This window comes from Adiantum capillus-veneris, chromosome 18 (genome assembly GCF_014529385.1).
Source record: "Adiantum capillus-veneris isolate H3 chromosome 18, ASM1452938v2, whole genome shotgun sequence".
In the NCBI taxonomy this organism is placed as follows: Eukaryota; Viridiplantae; Streptophyta; class Polypodiopsida; order Polypodiales; family Pteridaceae; genus Adiantum; species Adiantum capillus-veneris.
The window spans coordinates 15,570,646-15,592,648 of NC_140948.1; the positions used below are offsets into that span (position 1 = coordinate 15,570,646).

General features: G+C 44.3%; 1 protein-coding gene across 2 annotated transcripts in view; it reads right to left on the reverse strand.

Moving 5' to 3' along the window:
* Positions 1–569: 569 nt before the first annotated feature.
* The window catches only part of LOC147435274 (uncharacterized), an 83,661-nt gene continuing 62,227 nt past the window's right edge, over positions 570–22,003 (reverse strand). The window contains exons 2-4 of one of the 2 annotated variants that reach the window (XM_086488352.1): positions 2,006–2,085; positions 1,354–1,501; positions 570–919 (exon numbers count right to left, since the gene is read on the reverse strand). In XM_086488352.1, coding sequence (XP_086344478.1) covers positions 868–919; positions 1,354–1,501; positions 2,006–2,072 — 267 coding nt within the window. In that variant the 5' untranslated portion in view covers positions 2,073–2,085 and the 3' untranslated portion in view covers positions 570–867. The remainder of the gene's footprint in view (positions 920–1,353; positions 1,502–2,005; positions 2,086–22,003) is intronic. The other variant, XM_086488351.1, reaches the window with a different exon arrangement.

Below are 22,003 nucleotides of genomic sequence, written 5' to 3' on the forward strand. Positions count from 1 at the left end.
AGTGTGTATAAGGTGTAGTTCTTTGTTTCATGCCTTATCGGTTTTAACATTCATAGCTGAATGTCTACAAGGTGCAGCCATTAGCTGCTAAAAAACTTTGCAAGCTGAATGTAAGTAAGCAAATATTTTAATTGATGGCAATTTGCGTCTGGACTGCAACTCTAGTTGTAGAAATTTGTAGCATCTGGTGGGTGGATCTATAACAAATGTACATGTACAATTTTCTTGATTGTGGATGTAAAAAGTAAATTTGCAGATATCTCCTCAGAAGTTGCTAGTTTCATTCCAGCCAGTGAGTTTAACTATTCTCTGCTCTCACATACACATGCTTTCTAACAGTGAGTAGCAGCTCACATTTGTTGTCGAAAAAGTTGGTGTCAACACAGGGGCACTCTCTGCGCTTTAGGTAGTTTGACATTGAGACGAGATTCTTGTCATAGATGACTTTACACCGATCAACCCGGATATTTTTTGCAGCTAAGAACGTGCATTTACTCTACAGATAAGCAGATTTTAAACGGAATGGCAAGTTTCAAAGCAAACTTCATATCAAACAGAACCCTCACTAGTTGTGCAACACGACTAAATGGCAATTCTGATGACAAAAGGCACCTACAATTACCTTGGCCTATTAATGAAGAGACACCAATGTTGTATATGATGTGTTTGTGTTGCAAAGGCAGATCATTTCCCAGTGCCGCATCCCATTGGGAACCCTCTGACATTCCACCAAGCTTCCATCATGATGATCATGGGTGCCTATGTGCAGATTTTCCCTGGTACTACCTTTCTTTGGCCACTGACCATGGCACACTCCCAATATGTTTGAAAGGGGTCAGCTCAACCCACCACAGTGGGCTTCTGGGGTCATTCAGTCCATGCAGCTCGATCATAAATTATAACCGAAACTTGTTTACATCTGCATTTGCACAATGAAATGCTTAAAATCTGAGAGCCACACATGTGTACCTCCACAAAGACCTTCCAGTTATGTATGTATCCAATCGTGCATGTCCATATTAGCAGAGTGAAACATAGATCAACTATTAAAAATGGTGGGTTTAGCAATCTATATACTCACACATTCAGTAAGTTGAGGACAACAGATTTGACATTTAGGAAGGCATCATCAAATTTATAGATAAAGTGCTAAACTGAGAAAAAGAATGCCACACTGATATGCAGGTTGGGAACTGCAGAAAGCACAACTGGACAATGGTGAATATTCAAGTGTCTTATTTTACATGGTATTCAAGTGTCTTAATTAACTTCTGCAGCTGCTTACTGGCCTATCATTGCATTTAAGATTGGCCTCATAGACATCACAGTAACATTCAAAAGTCTGACAATGACCTGTAAACCATTGAGTCCTCTTTGACGACTGGCTTTTGAATGCACCTCCTCAAATTAGCTAAATATACATACGAGTGTACGTATTTATGCACGTCAAGCACTTTAAGTTGCCGACAAGGGCTCAGATTGTTGCTCTTAGCATTTACTCCTGCATACAGAAGTGACACTGCTCTCTCTCTCTCTCTCTCTCTCTCTCTCTCTCTCTCTCTCTCTCTCTCTCTCTCTATATATATATATATATATATATATATATATATATAAAGCAACACCTCAACACAGAGATAAGGTTATTCTATTAAGCAAGTAGCTGATCGCTTTGAGATTTTTAACTTGAAGGGTGCATGAAAACCTTTGAGCAAAAACACTGTTTTTCAAGAGCGTAATTACCATTGAATGGGAGAAAGTAAAATTTTGGGCATTAAATCACTCTATTTTTTACCATTAGTTAATCATTCTGGGTGGCTTGGAATCTTTGTTAGCAAGCCTAGCCACAGTATACAACAGCAAGACAGGGCAAGATATACAAAGTAAAAGGTCTAACTGTGCATACACAGATAAGTGGAAGCTGGTATAGATCTCAAAAGCTCATTTAGAGTGCATAAACCTGGATTACATGCGATCAAAAGTTTCAACTTGAGCATGAACACGTTACCATGTTCAAGTCCAGACTCCATAGATTCTAGAGTCTGCTTGTAGAGGAGTCCTTCTGAGATCAACATATTGCATAGGCATCTGCATGTTCGAGTGAACAGGAAGTACGCATTATAAGGCCAAAAGAATCATTCGCTGTAGTAAACTATCTCTTTAAAGCTACAAACAGAGCTCATCTTAGTGGAATTATTCGGAAGCTTAGTAGAAACCTTCACAGCTAAATTGGGCCGATCTGATCCCGCTACCAACTGATACAAAAAGCACATCAAAGCAGTACTATAATCGGTAAGTTTGGGCCTACAGAATCAGCCTAGTCCCAGCACTAGTGCAATTTTTGCAGCACACCCCAAACCGATTGATACCTTAGTGCGCAAACTTAGCCCCCAGATTGGTAATTGGAAGAAAAACAAAGGGCTAAAAACGGCAATAATCGTAGGGAAGTAGGCTGTAGCACATATTCAAGGACTTATCAACCCATTTCGAAGCTCCAGGCAGACTCAATCCCACAATTGAAAAAAGCTACATGTCAACCAACACACAGCACAACCTACACAACACACTTGCGCGTGTGTACACAGACTCTTTGTTATTACAATATCTCGATTGTATCGCCTACAACAAGCCCAATTGCCCAGAAAAAACCAAAGGTGACTCCAGTAAGAGCTTTGGATTATAACCATTTTGTTTGGGTTGGATGCCATGTTAGCAACTTCATGTCAACTGCCACATCATTAAAATCTGCCATGTCATAAAAAAGGAAAGAGCAGGGAGCACACAGAGAGGAGACTGAAGGAACGAAGAGGGCACATAGGATAGGAAATAAAACAAAATGTGAGAGGGAGAGAATGACCCAAGAGCAATAACTTGAGAGAGTTCTCATACAAGAATGAGGGGCGGAGGGACATTTATATACTAATGTAAGTGACCTAAATTCCTGCGTAATAAACTGCCACATCTACAAATAATGACACATAGCAAAAACACCTAGTAATGTGCCACATCAGCATAAAACCTAATAAATGGGTAAAATGGGCAAAAGATGCATATGCCATTATGGCCATACAACACTTCCCTTTCAACACCAGATAGGGTGGTCCAATTTCACATCGCTGAAGAAGATAATATGGTCTAGGTCGAGGTAGAGGCTTGGTGAGAAGTCTGTAGGATTGTCAATGGTTGTCAATGGGGGGACAATTGTCACGTGCACATCTAACCCTATGTGCATGTGGACAAGCTGTTCCTACTTCTAGGGTTTAGGAAGCCTAGGAAGTGTTCTCGAAACCTTGTGAGCCTGTACGTGGGCCGTGCATGTCCAAGCACTTAGCGTAGTTGCATACCCTCTAATTGCACACCTAGCATGAGAATGTTTTACCACCGCATGAACCCAAAGTTGCAGGGCATATGAACCACCTCTTATGAAGTCTTTTTTTAAAGTGACCTTTAAATTATGAATCGTGGAGGTTTGCTTGATGCTGCTCGACCCAGGAATTGGCTGGTATAAAGGGAGGCCTTGGCGCATGAGAAGAAGCAGAAAAGCAAGAAGGAGAGCACAATGAAAGTCAAGTGCAGCAGGCCCTCTGAGCGTTTCTCAAGCAACAAGCATCAGCGTTTTTTAAAAAGCTCAGAGTTTTGGAGTTTCAAGACCAGCGTTTTTCAGCCTTGGCCATTTCGTCAGCAGTTCAGCCCCATCCTTGCGGTACCACCCCGTCCGCAACAGTTTCCCTCGCCAGATTTCTCCCAGCGCTATCAGTTCAGCCAGCGTTTTCAGAATTCAGCCCTTGATTTCAGATTTCAGCCCATCAGTTTTCAGCATAGCCTCGCCGTCGCCAACAGTTGCAGATATCAAACCTAGCGTTTTTCATTTTCAGCCCTCTGTCTTCGTCATCGTCATCGTCGACATCGTCATTGACATTGTCGTTGTTGACATCCTCGTCATCAAGTACCACAACATCTAGAAGCATTGTACTAGACCTTTGTGCAATCTAAAGCAAATACCTCTCTAGCAATAGAGGGGGGGCCCTTGGAACCCCATTTGGTGTCGTCTCTTTTCTCTCTCTGTAGCACTCTTGCACTCTCCCTCACAGTTTGCATCCCACTCTCTCTTGTTTTGGTCATTGCACATTCTCTCACTAAGCACGGAAGGCTCTCCCTTACGCTAAGTAAAAAGGAACCTTGAGTATCACTGATCACCATCATTCACTTCTGCTGCACATTACGTTGGTATCAGAGCTCTTTGGAAGTGTTCGGTATCATCACTCAAGAAAAGAACCACAAGAATGTTTTTTGCTTGTTGTGGTCATACGTAACCCAAGACCACTTGGGCGCGTCGATCCCTAATCTGTGTTTTTGAAGAGTGGCAAGTAACCCAAGAAAGAAGGGCTTGTCCACCCTTCCCTCGTTCCTCTTTTCCACTCATTGAGAGAGGACCTTGCACTTAGCGACACGCCAATCGACATGGGGTGGAAAAAAGCAACCTTGGTGTGAGCGCAAGGCCGCTAAGGGGTACACCTGCATGAAGAGTCGAGCTTGGGTAAGAGAAAAGCCTTTTTAAACGCAGATTGCAAGCCAAGAACTCAAGAACCTCATGACCCTCAAGAACTCAAAGCACCTCAAGAACTCAAAAACCCCAAGTACCCAAGAATTCAGTGCACGGTCATCACCCGAAGCAAAATGGATACTTTGCGTGAAGATGATGAGAGTGGATTTGGAGAAGACAAAGTTTCTACACCAGGAGGATTGTTCCCCGATCCCCCCCCATCCCCATCTATGCCACGGATTGCACCAAACCCTATGGAGACTTTGGTCAAGTCGATGATGGACATGATACTACAACAAGAGGCGCATGGCAGCCATGGAGCTTGAGCGTGAGCAAGCATGCATGGCGGCCAAAGAACGAAGGGCAACTATGGAGCTCGAGCGTGAGAAAGCACGTGAGGCTCAACGTATAGCGGCCGGAAAAAAGCGAGCGGCTCTAGATTTAGAGCAGGAGGTGCAAAGGGATCAACGCATGCAAGAGTTGATCCTACAAGTTCTCAACCCCAAGACCGAGCCACTCAAAGAAGCAGGTGAATCTTCCAATAGCACAGGTAGAGGCGACGATTCCAACAATCCAACCATTGAGAAGTCGACGTTTAGTAAGTATGACGGTAAGATGAATTCTTCTGTGATTCATTCGTGGTTGCATCAATTCAATGCTTACTTTGCGACTAACAAGAAAACAAGTAACAATAAAGTTTTGATGACTGCTATGTATCTAGGAGAGGATGCCATTAATTGGTATCAAGCTTAGCAGGAGTCACAGTTGGCTAAGCACCTTGAGCATACTGAGGAAGACGTTCTCCTCTCTCTAAGCTTGAGCGACTTCCAAGACAAGCTCAAGGCTCGCTTCATGCCACCTTAGGACCTAGATCGGTTAAAAGAAGATTGGCGTGGTCTCAAGCAAAATGGATCTCCTGTCATGTCTTTGTCTAACCGTATTTTGCAGATTGGCGTCCAATTGCGCAAATCGGATGCCGAAAGAAAGGAGGCTTTCCTTTTCAAGTTAGACGAGTACATCAAGTTTGATGTGCAAGTCTTTAGCCCTACAGACTACAACACGGAAGTGGCAATTGCTCTCGCCCAAGAAATGAAGCACAACGAAGGCAAGCCTAAGGAGACTAAGGTCTCAAAGTACCTCTCAGAACCCTCAGAACCCAACGAATGGTAAGAACGATAAGACCAATGGTAAGCATAACGGTAACTCTTCTTCTCAATCTTCTTCCACACCTAGAGCACAGAACTCTCACAATGAATCCAAGGGAAAGAACAAATCTCAAGATAAACCTAAGTTAACACCTGACGGAAAATCTGCTCAAGGAATTGTAGGAGGATGATTAACTCTAGAAGAAAGAGCCGCTTATGGCAAAGAAGGAAGATGCTATCGATGTCACACTAAGGGTCATGTTAAGAAAGATTGCCTAAGAAAGCACCACCAAAAGCATCCACAGAATCCACATCTTTTGTTAGTACTTTGATTAACCCCAAAAGTACACAACATGTCTCTGATGAGCACCTTGATGAGTCTCTCTTTAAGTGTTATGGGCATGTGAATGGTCAACGTGTTGTGGTCTTGTTTGACTTTGGAAGTATGCATGATGTGGTCAATGATTCTCATGTAAAAAGGGCTCGCCTAGAAGCTCTTCCAGCATCTCCTATCGAGGTGTCTGGATTCGCTCCTGACATGCACTCTTTACTCACGCATGAATGTCCTAGTGTGTTAGTCTCTATTCAGCAAGCATCTTTTTGTCGAAAATTTGTTGTTCTCCTCTCTCAAGATGTAATATGATTTTCAGCATTAAATGGTTTCGTAAGCATGTGTCACAAAGTGATGACGTGGCTGCCCGAAACCCTAATTTTGCCAAAAACCCTAACCCTAAAAAGACTGCCAAAAAATGCTGACGTGGCAATGCTACAGCGGCAACTTGCTTTTTGCGGCAGTTTTTGACAGTTTTTGGGCGATGCTTTTTATGCTACGCAATTGAAGAAAGAGAGAGAGCTTTTGTTTGCTTTATTCCCTCTCAAGTGAGAAAGAGAGAGAAATGGTGAAAAGCAGAAGGCTTTTGCTTTATTTTAAAAGCTTTTGATTTTCAGCTTTTGAAGCTTTTTGGGGCTCCCTTGTACTCTTTAAATAAGTGGGTAGGCCACTCACAACTCACAGCATTTGGACGCAGAGTCTGAGTGTGAGCGCCTGCCCGCACTCTTGTACTTTGAACTCAGATTAATACAAAAAGAAATACCGAAAGGGGCGCCAGTCTTTGGGGCCAATATCTCTAGGCACGGAACCCCGCAGGGCTAGTGTTGAATCAATTGTGAAACTGTGAATTGTATTTGAAGTGATTATTTGGTGCTATCGTGGTAGATTCTTGACTTGGAGTGTCCAAGTTTATTACAGTGGTATCAGAGCATGGCCGATTTCTCTTCTACAGGAAATCCGGTCCCTAATTTTTTTTCCCGCGGCACGTATGGCTTCAGGCAAAGATCAGTCGACTCCCTCTGCATCCGGAGATGCGGGAAGGGATCACAACGAAGATTCTGGCAAGGAGTATGGCCCGCCTCAGCCTACTCAGGCGGAGCGTCGAGAGATGGAGCGTCGTCAATCGATCAGCGATGCAACAAAGATGATGCTCAATTTTGCGAAGGACCCAAAATTTGCAAAATATATGAGCGAGACTTCTTTTCAGGAAGTGCACGAGCAGTGGCAGAAAACCACCCCACCACCCCCGAACCCCGCTCTCAAGAAACCTTCTGCTCACAAGAAATATTCAGAGAAGGAATTAGAAGAGGTGGTTGATGCACAGATTGCTCAACTTTTTGACCGTGCAGAACAAAGCTAAAAAGCAGGGCAAAAAGCAGAAGAAAGGCACTGACTTCCTGGGTTCTTTTTTGGGTCATCAGTCGACATTTGATAAGGCAAAGAAACAGAATAAGCGTGTTCGATTTGAAGGAGTACCCAATTCTTCTTCTTCTTCTTCTTCTTCTTCTTCTTCTGATAGTTCTTCGAGCTCTTCAGATTCGAGCGAAGAAGACAGAAAAGGCAAAAAAGTGAAGCAAGAAACAACGCTTCGGAAAGGGCAAGAAAAAGGCAAAGAAGTCTAAATCTCGCCCAGTGAGAGACAGTTCTACGGAGGACTCGTCTACAGACAGTTCAGACTCTGATGAGAGCAACTTTTATGCGAAAAAGAAGAATTTTTACAAAGCGAACTAGGATGACTTTCTCGAAGACAAAAGCAAGAAAGTCCGAGAATTTAAGGAAGGTGGACAGTCAATTAAATTTGATACGTTTTCGGGATATAGAGATGCTTGGAAGGCTTTGTCTTTTGTACAGCAGTTTGACATCGCTTTCGCGGGAGGACGCTACTCCGAGCACTCTTAAGATTCGGAGAGCTGCCTCTTACTTTAAAGGGAATGCTCGAACTTGGTGGTCCACGCTTCTTTTAAACAAGCCTCCGCCAGTTAAATGGCTGAAATTCAAGAGGCTTTTTATTTCTTCTTGGCTGACTCAAGAGTATGAACGTGATATACGAACTGCTTGGAACCATCTTCCGATGACCAAGAAAAATACAGTGGACGCTTATTGCGAGAGATTCTGGAGCTCTTTTCTACCCGCCTCTTCATTCAAGAAGATCTCATTTAGAGAACAGATTGAGCGGTTTACCTTGGGTCTACCTACAGAGATCCGAGATCATTGCTTGGAACAGAAGTCAGCTTCTATTCAGAAGTTGATGAGTCATGCGAAACGGGGTTTTGCCATTCACTTTGGCAGTCTAATCTACCCCACCGATGAGGTCATGACACAAAGCCGAACAGACTTCGACGAATGAAAGTAGAAAGAGAGAGCAACTCAGAAAAGAAAGATGCACGACCCAAGCTTACTCCTCAGGAGCGGGCTCGCTTCATCAGGGAGGGTAAGTGCTTTGGATGCGGGGAACATGGACATATCTCCGGGAAGTGCCCTAGCAAGGCACCGAATGAACAGGATGAAGAAAGGCCAGAAAGTTCTAAAGCAGCTGAGAGACGTTGCACAAAGGCAGATAAAAAGCAGAACTGGTACCACATTGCGTGGGGCCTGAACAAAATCAAATGAATGAAAGTACAAACTTTGCTGCTTCTAGAGCAAAGTGAAAGATCAGGAAGCTCTTTTGAAGGAGCCAAGGCCAACTTCTTTTGACTTGGGATTGGTGGCTCAATTTGGAATTACGCCCGACAGGCTGAGGCCACAGGCGGAGGTAGTTCGAGTGGCACCTGGACGGGATGTTGCCATTACACCGAGCATTGGCAAACTCCGTTTGCAATGACAGGGGTGTTTTAGGGCACGTGGAATGACGTTCTACTCGAAATCCCTTGTGGTTGACTACCGGGCCGAGAATGCGACATTGACAAATGAAGGGCTCAGAGATTGTACTTGATGAATTTCAGTTTCTTTACTCACTTTTTTTTGAGAGAGAACTGAACGATGGATGAAGGTTGAATATGTTTTGACCTGAACAAAAGCACGCCAAGATTTTCTCCACAGTCATGCCAATTGCTTTTCAGAGGGCCTGTCAGGCGAGTTACCGCCCGCTCGTCTTGAAGATCATACCATTGATCTGATACCTGGAAGCACACCACCGAACCGGCCACCTTACCATGTGAGCCGAGCACAGAATGAAGAGATTATGAACCAAGTGAAAGACCTCTTGGAAAAGGGTCTTGTCCAGCCTAGTACTTCATCGTATTGCTCTCCAGTGTTGTTGGTTTTGAAGAAAGACGGATCTTGGAGAATGTGCATTGATTATAGAGCTCTCAACAAAATCACCATCAAGAACAGATTTCTGATTCCTGATATACTCGACAGATTACAGGGATCCTCGTGCTTTAGCAGGATTGATCTGAAGAGTGGATATCATTAGATCAGAATCGCGCCGGGAGACGTCTACAAGATAGCTTTTCGGACTACTTTTGGGTTATTTGAGTTTTTGGTGATGCCTTTTGGCTTAACCAATGCTCCTGCGACATTTAACCGGATGATGGACATGATTTTTCGAGAGTACAAGCTATTTGTTGGCCCTTTCTTTGACAATATCATCGTTTTCTCCAAGAATGAGGCAGAACATAGAGATCATCTGCTTCAGGTCTTTCAGGCATTACCAGATCGCAAGTTAGTGATTAATGCAAAGAAAAGTGAATTTTTCCTACCAAAAATGTACTTTTTGGGACACATTGTCTCAGCAGCGGGAGTGCAAATGCATCCGGCCAAGATAGAGACTATCCGTGATTGGCCCGATTTGAAGAATGTCCATGAAGTTAGAAGCTTCTTGGGACTGTGTTCGTACTACAGGCGGTTCATTTGAAAGTTTGTAGAGGTTGCTTCCCCTTTGCATATCTTGACACAGAAAGGAGTCCCTTTCTCGTGGGAACCCACAGAAGTGACTGCCTTTCAGGAATTGAAAAAGAATTTGACTACAGGACCAATTTTTTACTTTGCCAGATTTGCAGAAGTCGTTTGATGTATATTGTGATGTTCGTGGTCGTAGTCTAGATATGGTCTTAATGTTTGTGGTCGTAGTCTAGATATGGTCTTAATGCAAGAAGGCGAATGTCATTGCCTACGAGAGCCGATTGTTTTCAAGGCCGGAATTGACAGAACAGATATGTGAGAAAGAGCTTTTGGTGGCTATTCATGCTTTTATTCAGTGGCGACATTACCTACTCGGAGTCGATTTTACGATTTTTATAGTTGATGGGAGTTTATGCTACTTCGCAGTTATCGGAAAAAGCAGATGCGGTACGCAAACATCTTGTCACGGTTTACTTCTGGATTGTCCATGTGCATGGACAAAAGAAATTGGTGGCAAATATTTTGTCCTGAAAGCCGTTGGTTCTGGCTATTCCCGCAATACATCATAGAAACTTCAGGTATTGGCTGGTTAGTACGCCACAGATACAGATTTTGCAAATGTATTCCGTTGAATACAAAAAGGGGAGATGGTAGCGGACTATTCCATTCGGGATAGCTACTTGATGAAGAAAACCATGTTGTGCGTTGCACAGCTGTTGAGGGAAAAGGTTATGACTGAATGCCACCGTCCGCCTTTTACGGGTCACCGCGGCATTGCTACCACCTTGAAAGGGGTAGAGAGATACTTCTTTTGGCAGAGACTCAAGAAGGATGTGGAAGAGTTTGTGCGCTGTCACAAAGTGATGACGTGGCTACCGACAGCAGAAACCCTAATTTCTGGAAACCCTAACCCTAACTGCTGGCTGAAACCCTAAAGTGGCTGGAAACCCTAAAAGCAGGTGGAAAATGCCACGTAGCAGTAGTGTATGGATTTCCAGATTTTACGGAGGTGGAAAAAAAGCCCAGCCTAGCAACGCAAATTGGCATGCTTTTTGGCTACGCTTTGGAGATAGAGAGAGAAAGGGAATACTTGCTTTATTTGTTTGCTCTCTTGAGAGAGAGAGAAATTGCTTTTGAACTGAAAGCTTTCGGGGCTCTGCTTTTGGACATCCCTTGTAATCTTTAAATACGCGGTGAGGGGCTCACTCTGCAACATCTGGACGCAGAGTCTGAGAGTGAAACCCTAACCGCTCTTTGTACTTTGACATTCATTTAATACATAAAGAAATATCGAAAGGGACGCTAGTCTTTGGGGCCAATGTCTCTAGGCACGGAACTTCGCCGGGCCAGTGCAAATCTATTGTGATCTGTGAATTGTTTTGAAGTGGTTATTTGGTGCTGTCGCGATTGATTCTTGACTTGGAGTGTCCAAGTTTGTACCGTGGTATCAGAGCACGGCCGATTTCTCTTCTACGGGAAATCCGATCCCCAATTTTTTTTTTTCCGTGGCACCTATGGCTTCACGCAAGGATCAGTCGACTCCCTCTGCATCTGGAGATGCGGGCAGGGATCACAACGAAGATTCCGTCAGAGAGTACAGCCCGCCTCGGCCTACTCGGGCGGAGCGACGAGAGATGGAGCATCGTCAATTGATTGGCAAAGGACCCAAAATTTGCAAAGTATATGAGCGAGACTTCTTTTCAGGAAGTGCATGAGCAGTGGCAGAAAACCACTACACCACCCCCGAAACCCGCTCTCAAGAAACCTTCTGCTCACAAGAAATATTCAGAGAAGGAATTACAAGAGGTGGTTGATGCATGGATTGCTCAGCTTTTTGACGCGCAAAGGAAAGCCAAAAAGCACGGCAAAAAGCAGAAGAAAGGCACTGACTCCCCAGGTTATTTGGGTCGTCAGTTGACATTTGACAAAGCAAAGAAACAGAAGAAGCGTGTTCACTTTGAAGGAGTACCCAGTTCTTCTTCTTCTTCTTCCTACAGTTCTTCTAGCTCTTCAGATTCGAGCGAAGAAGATAGAAAAGGCAAAAAGCGAAGCAAGAAACAACGCTTCGGAAAGGGCAAGAAAAAGGCAAAGAAGGCTAAATCTCGCCCAGAGACTGACAGTTCTACTAAGGACTCGTCTACAAACAGCTCCGATTCCGATGCCGGAAACTTTTATGCGAACAAGAAGATTTTTTATAAAGCCAACCAATATGACTTTCTCGAAGATAAAAGCAAGAAAGTCCGAGAGTTTAAGGAAGGTGGCCACTCGATCAAATTTGATACTTTTTCAGGATACTCAGATGCTTCGAAGGCTTTGTCTTTTATACAGCAATTTAAAATTGCTTTCGCGGGAGGATGCTACTCAGAGCACTCCAAGATTCGGAGAGCTGCCTCTTACTTTAAGGGGAATGCTCGCACTTGGTGGTCCACGCTTCTTTTAAATAAGACTGCGCCAGTTAAATGGCTGAAATTTAAGAAGCTTTTTATTTCTTCTTGGTTGATGCAAGAGTATGAAGAGATATACGAGCTGCTTGGAACCATCTTCGGATGACCAAGAAAGATACAATCAATGCTTATTGTGAGAGATTCTGGAGCTCTTTTCTACCCGCCTCTTCATTCAAGAAGATCTCGTTCAGAGAATAGATTGAGCGGTTCACTTTGGGTCTACCCACAGAGATCCGAGATCACTGCTTGGAACAGAAGTCAGCTTCTATTCAGGAGTTGATGAGTCATACGAAGCGGGGCTTTGCCATTCACTCTGGCAGTCTGACCTACCCCACAGATGAGGCCATGACACCACGAGCCGAACAGACTTCTGGGAATGAAAGTAGAAAGAAAAAGAGCAACCCAGAGAAAAAGGATGCACGACCCAAGCTTACTCCTCAGGAGCGAGCTCGATTCATCAAGGAGGGGAAGTGCTCTGGATGCGGGGAACATGAACATATCTCCGCGAAGTGTCCTAAAAAGACACAGAAAGGATAGAATGATAAGGACGACGACAGGCCTGAGAGTTCGCGAGCAACTGAGGAACCTGGACGAGAAGGTAGGATGAAGACAGGACTGGTTCAAGATTGTGTGGGTACTGATCCCGACACCATGGATGAGAGTACAGAACTTTGCCGAGCTTGGGGCAAAGTGAGAGATCAAGAGGCCCTGATCTTCTTTGATGGAAGAGCCAAGGCCAACTTCATTTCACCGGAATTGGCGGCGCGGCTCGAGATCACTCCTAATCGGATGGGACCACTTGCGGAGGCAGTTCTAGCGGCACCCGGTAGGGACGTAGCCATTACAGCTGTCATTGGCAAACTTCGGTTGCATTGTCAGGGGTATTTGGGGCATGAGGACTTCTTCATAATGCCTTTGGAGGGTTGTGATATTCTCCTAGGGATTCCCTGGTACCACAAGAACAACGCCGTGGTCGATTATCGGGCAAGAAAAGCGACTTTGACTACACACAAGAGCAGAACCATTGTACTTGATATTAAACTGAAGGGCGAGTCTGTCCCTATTATATCGGCTTCGGCCATTTCAAAATTAATGAAATCCAGTCTGTTTGTTTACTCGATCTTTATGAAAGAATTGAACGATAAGGATAGGACAAATATGTCTAAACTTGATAAAGAACGCCAAGATTTTCTCCACTCTCACGCCGATTGCTTCCCAGAGGGCCTACCACGAGAGTTACCACCTGCTCGTCCTGAAGATAATACCATTGATCTGATACCTGGAAGCACACCACCGAACCGGCCACCTTACCGTGTGAGCCGAGCACAGAATGAAGAGATTATGAACAAGGTGAAAGACCTCTTGGAAAAGGGTCTTGTCCAACCTAGTACTTCACCGTATTGCTCTCTAGTGTTGTTGGTTTTGAAGAAGACGGATCTTGGAGAATGTGCATCGATTATAGAGCTCTCAACAAAATCACCATCAAGAATAGATTTCCGATTCCTAGGATCGATGATATACTCGACAGGTTACAAGGATCCTCGTGCTTTAGCAGGATTAACCTGAAGAGTGGATATCATTAGATCTGAATCGTGCCAGGAGACGTCTACAAGACAGCCTTTCGGACTACTTTTGGGTTATTTGAGTGCCTTTTGGCTTAACCAATGCTCCTGCGACATTTAACCGCATGATGGACACGATTTTTCGAGAGTACAGGCTATTTGTTGGCACTTTCTTTGACGACATCATTGTTTTCTCTAAGAATGAGGCAGAACACAGAGATCATTTGCTTCAGGTCTTTCACGCATTGCGAGATCACAAGTTAGTGATTAATGCAAAGAAAAGTGAATTTTTCCTACCAGAGATACACTTTTTGGGACACATTGTCTCAGCAGCAAGAGTGCAAATGGATCCGGCCAGAATAGAGACTATACGTGATTGGCCCGATTTGAAGAATGTCCATGAAGTTAGAAGCTTCTTGGGATTGTGCTCGTACTACAGGCGGTTCATACGAAAGTTTGCAGAGGTTGCTTCCCCTTTGCATATCTTGACTCAAAAAGGAGTCCCTTTCCCGTGGGGATCCACAGAGGTGACTGCCTTTTAGACATTGAAAGAGAAATTGACTACGGGACCAGTTTTGACTTTGCCAGACTTGCAGAAGTCATTTGAAGTATATTGTGATGCTTGTGGTCATTGTCTGCGTGCGGTCTTGATGCAACAAGGCCATGTCATTGCTTACGAGAGCCGATTGTTCTCTAGGCCGGAGATGACAGCACAGATTTAGGAGAAAGAGCTTTTGGCGGTTATCCATGCTCTTACTTAGTGGCGGCATTACCTACTTGGAGCGGATTTTACTGTCTTTATAGACCATCAGAGTTTGCGCTACTTCTTGTCCAAAAGCAGCTTTCGGCAAAGCAGATGCGGTGGGCGAACATCTTGTCACAATTTCACTCCCAGATTGTCCATGTGCACGGACAGAAGAATGTCGCGGCAGATGCTTTGTCTCGGAAGCCTTTGGTTCTGGCTATTTCCGCGATACATCATAGGAGCTTCGACGATATGGTTGACCAGTATGCCACAGATACAGATTTTGCGGATATTTTCACACGGATACGGGATGGAAAGACAGTAGCAAGATACTCCATTCGGGAAGGCTACTTGATGAGAAAAACCATGTTGTGCGTTACACAGCCGTTGAGGGAAAAGGTTATGACTGAATGCCATTGTTCACCTTTTACGGGTCACCGCGGCATTGCTACCACCATGAAGAGGGTAGAGAGATACTTCAATTGGCCGAGACTCAAAAAGAATGTGGAAGAGTTTGTGCGCAGTTGCTTAGTATGCCAGAAGGTCAAGTTTGATAGGCATAAGGCATAGGGATTGTTACAGCCTTTACCCATACCCACCCGCCCCTGGGAAAGTATTGCAATGGATTTCATTTTTGATCTCCCGAGAACACAGAGTGGTCACGATGGTATCTGGACTGTTATTGACAAATTTAGCAAATAGGCTCATTTCATTCCAGTGAAGAAAACAGTCAAGCCAGATCACTTAGCGAGAATGTTTGTGGCCTAGACTCTTCAGATTACATGGCATGCCTGAGACGATTGTCTCCGACATAGACCCCAGATTTATGAGTTTGTTTTGGAAGGCAATGTGGGAGAACGTTGGCACGTGGTTGCAGTTCTCGTCATCGTTCCACCCACAGACTGATGGGCAATTTGAGATTGCAAATTCAATGGTTCTAGATTTATTGAAGTCTTATATCTCAGATCAGAAGACTCAATGGGAAAAGTACTTACCTTTGGTGGAATTTGCCTCCAATAACACGATACACTCTTCGACGAGGAAGGCGCCATTTGAGATTGTTGAAGGTGCTGCGAAGGTTCCACCCTTCCTAAGCACGAAAGATAAGATCTTCGAAGCGGATGAATATACGCGAGATTTGGATACGGCTTTTGCCAAGGTTCGCGAGACTTTACAAAAGACTCAAGAACGATAGAAAAAGGCAGCGGATCGCCATCGTCGCGACTTGAAATTGAAGGAGGATGATTGGATGCTCTTACGTTTTGAGAAGGCACGCCTAAGAAAGAAAAAGGGAAAGGAGAGGCTTTGTCCAAAGCTTAGTATGCGATACTACGGACCTTTCCAGATCACTAAAAAGATAAATGATGTCTCCTTCCGATTGAAACTGCCAGATACTTGGAGGACTTACAATGCATTCCATGTGAGTCTCTTGAAATCTTTTAAGGGTATGTGTCTGATAATTGGGAGCCTGATGAGCAACCCGAAGTGGAAGAAAACGAGGAGATCCTTGTTCTTGAACAGATTTTGGCATATAAGGATACGAAGACTAAAGGTAAAGTCCGAAGGCGGTTCTCGGTTAAGTTCAAGAACTATCCTGCATTGGATGCGAAGTGGATGGAGGAGGAGGACCTAGCAGATACTCCTCAATTTGTGAAACTTTACCTCGATGCTTTTGGTTTAGCATAGTCTATTCCAAACGGAACCCAGAATTCAGTTTGGCCAGAGATCTGGTGCAGTGGGATGCACAAGAGGGGAGTCACTCCGCTCCTTTGTTAACAGATGCCTTGATTTAGATACTAGAGTCACTGATGTCTCTCTGAGCTTCAGGGATACTGAAAGCTGACAGTATTCTGCTTTATGACTTTAATGAAATGGAATTCTTGATTATGATACTGATTTGTTCTTGACTTCTTTTAAGTGCAGGAACTGATAGACGAAATGACTACAGCATTTTGGTCTGATTGATCTCGAATAGACATGGTTGCAATAGGGGTTAGTCAATCGGACATCGATGAGGTCCCGATTGGATCTAGATGTGATTGCTAGCTACATTGCCGATAAATCATGGTCTAAGATCCGAATGAATGTTGAATGTCATGTGATGTCCTGTGATATCTAGTGATGTCCTGTGATGTGACCGTCGATTTGGTACATGTGCTACATGTGTGTTCCTAGTACGTAGGTATTAACAGTCAGTGTCTGCTAAGACAGTTTATGGCTTCTGTCGGTTTTGCAAGCGTAATCACGGTCGATTACAATGCTTTCAAGAGGGGGGTATGTCACAAAGTGATGACGTGGCTACCGACAGCAGAAACCCTAAAATTTCTGCAAACCCTAATTTCTGCCAAAAATCCTAATTTGCAGAAACCCTAATTTCTGGAAACCCTAACCCTAACTGTTGGCTGAAACCCTAAAGTGGCTGGAAACCCTAAAAGCGGGCGGCAAATGCCACGTGGCAACAGTGTATGGATTTCCGGATTTTACGGAGGTGGAAAAAAAGCCCAACCTAGCGACGCAAATTGGCGTGCTTTTTGTCTACGCTTTGGAGATAGAGAGAGAGAGGGAATACTTGCTTTATTTGTTTGCTCTCTTGAGAGAGAGAGAGAGAAATTGCTTTTGAACTGAAAGCTTTTGGGGCTCTGCTTTTGGGCATCCCTTGTAATCTTTAAATACGCGGTGAGGGGCTCACTCTGCATAGCATATGGACGCAGTGTCTGAGAGTGAAACCCTAACCGCTCTTTGTACTTTGACATTGATTTAATACATAAAGAAATACCGAAAGGGGCGCCAGTCTTTGGGGCCAATATCTCTAGGCACGGAACTCCGTCGGGCCAGTGCAAATCTATTGTGATCTGTGAATTGTTTTGAAGTGGTTATTTGGTGCTGTCGCGATTGATTCTTGACTTGGAGTGTCCAAGTCTGTTACATGCACAGTATGCCAGAAGGTCAAGTTTTGACAGGCATAAAGCACAGGGATTGTTACAGCCTTTTTACCCATACCCACCCGCCCTGGGAAAGTATTGCAATGGATTTCATCTCTCGAGAACACAGCGTGGGCACGATTCTTTATTGCCCGGGTCTTCAAATTACATGGCATGCCTGAGACGATTGCCTCCGATAGGCACCCCAGGTTCACGAGTTTGTTACGGACGGCTATTTGGGAGAACATAGGCACGTGGTTGCAGTTCTCGTTCCACCTGCAGACTGACGGGCAATCAGAGATTGCTAATTCATTGGTACTGGATTTGTTGAAGTCTTCTGTGTTAAATCAGACGACTACTTGGAAAAGGGTTTTACCTTTGGTGGAATATGCCTACAGAAACACGTTTAAACTCTTTGATGGGGAAGGTGCCATTTGAGATTCTTGAAATTGCTACAAAAATTTCACCCTTCCTTAGCACGAAAGATAAGATTTTTCTTTGAAGCCGACAAGTTCACGAGGGACTTGGTCCGGAAGGCTTTGCAGAAATTTCGGGAAAGACAGAAAAAGGCAGCAGATCGCCATTGTCGCGATTTGAAATTGAAGGAGAATGATTGGGTACTCTTACATTATGGGAAGGCACTCTCGAGAAAGAAACCAAAAAGGGAAAGAAGCGGCTTCTTTGAAAGCTTAGCATGAGATAGTGTGGACCTTTCCAGATTTTCCGAAAAGATAAACGATATCTCCTTAGGATTGAAGCTGCCAAAATACTTGGAGAATTCACAATGTTTTTCATGTGAGTCTCTTGAAGCCTTTTGAAGGCGATGTGCCTGATGATGAACAACCCGAAATGGACGAAAACGAGCAGATACTCGTTCCAGACCAGAAATTGGCACAGAAAGAAAGAATAAAGGTAAAGTCCGAAGGCGGTTCTTGGTTAAATTCAAGAACTATCCTGCATTGGATGCCACGTGGATGGAGGAGGAGGACCTAGCAGATACTCCTCAGATTGTGAAACTTTACCTCGAAGCTTAGCATAGTCTACTCCAAATGGAACCCAAAATTCAGTTTGTTCGGAGATCTGGTGCGATGGGATGCACAAGAGGGGAGTTACTCCGCTCCTTTGTCAACAAATGCCTCGATTTTGATGCTAGAGTCACTGATGTCTCTTTGAGCTTCAAGGATACTGAGAGCTGACAGTATTCTGCTGGATGACTTTATGAAATGGAATTCCTGAATATGATACTGATTTGTTCTTGACTTCTTTTTAAGTGCAAGAACTGATAGACGAAATGAATGCAACATTTTGGTCTACTTGATCTCGAATAGATATGGTTGCAATAGAGGTTAGTCAATCGGACATCGATGAGGTCCCGATTTGATCTAGATGCAATTGCTAGCTACATTGCCGATAAATCATGGTCTAAGATCCGAATGAATGTTGAATGTCATGTGATGTCGTGTGATGTGACTGTCGATTGGTACATGTGCTAGATGTGTGTTCCTAGTACGTAGGTACTAACAGTCAGTGTCTGTTAAGACGGTTTATGGCCTCTATCTGTTTTGCAGGCGTAATCGAGGGCGATTACAATGCTTTCAAGAGAGGGGTATGTCACAAAGTGATGACGTGGCTGCCCGAAACCCTAATTCTGCCAGATACCCTAATTCTGCCAAAAACCCTAATCCTAAAAAGACTGCAGAAAATACTGACGTGGCTGCTGACGTGGTAGCGGCAGCGACAACTTGCTTTTGCGGCAGTTTTTGGGCGATGCTTTTTATGCTACGCAATTGAAGAAAGAGAGAGAGAGCTTTTGTTTGCTTTATTCCCTCTCAAGAGAGAAAGAGAGAGAGATGGTGAAAAGCACAAGGCTTTTGCTTTATTTTAAAAGCTTTTGATTTTCAGCTTTTGAAGCTTTTTGGGGCTCTGCTTTTGGCATCCCTTGTACTCTTTAAATAAGTGGGTAGGCCACTCACAACTTAGAGCATCTGGACGCAAAGTCTGAGTGTGAGCGCCTGCCCACACTCTTGTACTTTGAACTTAGATTAATACAAAAAGAAATACTGAAAGGAGCGCCAGTCTTTGTGTCACGTGACACATCCAACCCTATGTGTCTGTGGACAAGCTACAACATGATCAGGGTTCAGTCAGTCCAGTCAGTCTAGATTAGAAGTGATCTGGCACTTTTGTGAGTCTATTCATACTGAATAGACCGTGCATGCCTAGTCACTTAGTGTAGATGCATATTCTCTGGTTGCACACAGCATGATCATCAATATTCCCATCAGAATCCATCAGATTCCATCATGGGAATTTTCCAATGCATTTAGCCTATTTTACCTATTTTTGGTATTTTTCACTTATTAATTTGAGTGACTTTCCAACAAAAGTAGGTAGGGCAATTTGGGTAAGAAAATATATAGGCAAACCAAAGTTAGCACTAAATGGCAGAAGAGGCAACAGGAGCCAAGCTCAGTACGCATCTTCTCAATAGGACCTTGGTGGACTTCCTCCAAGCAAAAACCCCATCATCAACGTTTTCTTTCCACAAGAAGCCAACGCCATCCACAAGCATCCCCAACGTTTGCATTCAGCTTCATCGCCCTAGCAAGCATCAAAATTGGCGTTTTTGACAGAGCTCCCTAGCGTTTTTGGTTTCATCTTCAGCCTTGCAGATCCAGCATATGCAGTGATTTGCAGCCCTAAAAGGAGTAGCAGATTCAGCCTGGATAGACCATCGATTTTCAGCCTAAAGACACCTCAGTTTTCAGCCCTAAACCTGCAGTTTTTCAGCGACAAAGACCCACAGAAAACAGCCCCCAAAATCAGCGTTTTTGGCTCAGTCGCAGATTTCAGCACATAGTGTTTTTGGACAGCAAATAAAAGATTGCAGATTTCCGCCCTTAGGGTGGTGTCGTCATCCCCGTCGTCGTCGTCGACATAGCCTAGACTTGCATCAATCACATGCATTCAGTTTGTACCAGATTGTGCAATCATAAGTAGACCACTCTCGCCGACCACTCTCGTCGACGAGAGTGGGGTCTTCGGAGGAGGGTTTTACAACGTCTCTGGTGTCGTATCTCTCTTCTCTCTCTATCTCTCAGTCTCATTCACTTGCACGCATAGTGTCCATTCACTTTATTTGCGATCATAGCATTCTCTCATTAAAAAAAGAAGGCTCTCCCTTCCATAAGAACAAAAGGAACCTTGAGCACAGTTCAGAGCACTCATCTTGAGCAAAGCGCAAACATTCATTCCGCTGCACCTAACATTGGTATTAGAGCTTTGGCAGTGTTCTGTATCACTCAAGGAAAGAACCACAAGAATCACAAGTTTTTTTTTGCTTGTTGCGGTCGCACGAACCCAAGTTCGCTTGAGCGTGTCGATTCCTAATCGTGTTTGTAAAGAGTGACAGGAATCCCAAGAAAGAAGGGCTTGTCCAGCCTCCCCTTGTGTCTCTTTTCAGTCATTGAGAGCGGACCGTGCACTTAGCGGCCGGCCAATCAACGTGAGGTGGAAAAAAGCAACCATGGTGTGAGTGCAAGGCCGCCAAGGGGTGTGCCCGCGGAAAGGAGTAGAACTCGGGTGAAGAGAAGATCCTTCTCAAACACAGTTTGCAAGCGAAAGAAAACCTCAAGAACCTCAAGAACCTCAAGACCCTCAAGAACCCAAGTTCCTCGTGAACTTAAGAACCAAAGATCCTATTGCATGGTCGTCACCCGAAGCGGAATGGATACTTCGCATACAGGTGATGAGCATGAGAGAGGCGACGAAGAGTTCTCCCCACCAAGAGATTTTTCCGGCCCTCCCCCTTCGCATCTACGCCACGAGTTGGACAACTTCTATGGAGGCGATGGTCAAGTCGATGTTGGACATGATGGCACAACAACAAGAAACGAATCGAGTTGCGTTGGCACAACTAGCAAGCAAAGCAGAACAACAGGAAGCTAAAGACCGCGAGCGCGACGAAAGAAACGAAAGCATTGCCACACAACCAGAAGCAAATCGCATTGCTAAGGAGCACGAGCGCGACGAAAGAAACGAAAGAATTGCCGCACAACAAGAAGCAAATCGCATTGCTTTAGAATGCGAGCGCCACGCACAAAAAGAACGAAAAGAACAAAGAAAGGAGGAAGCGGCAGCACGAAGCGCAGCCTTGGAGATCGAGCGAGAGGCTCAAAGAGAACTACGCACTCAAGAGTTGATTCGACAAGTACTTGCCTTGAAATTCGAACCAGCCAAAGATCGTGGGAGTTCCTCGAGTGGCACAAGCCACGATGCGGATTCCAACAATCCAGTCTCACAGAGAAGTTGACTTTCAGTAAGTATGATGGTAAGATGGATGCTACGGTTATTTATTCTTGGTTGCATCAATTTAATGCTTATTTTGCGACAACTAAGAAGACAAGAAATAACAAAGTTTTGACGGCAGCCGTGTACCTTGCAGGTGATGCCATTAATTGGTACCATGCATG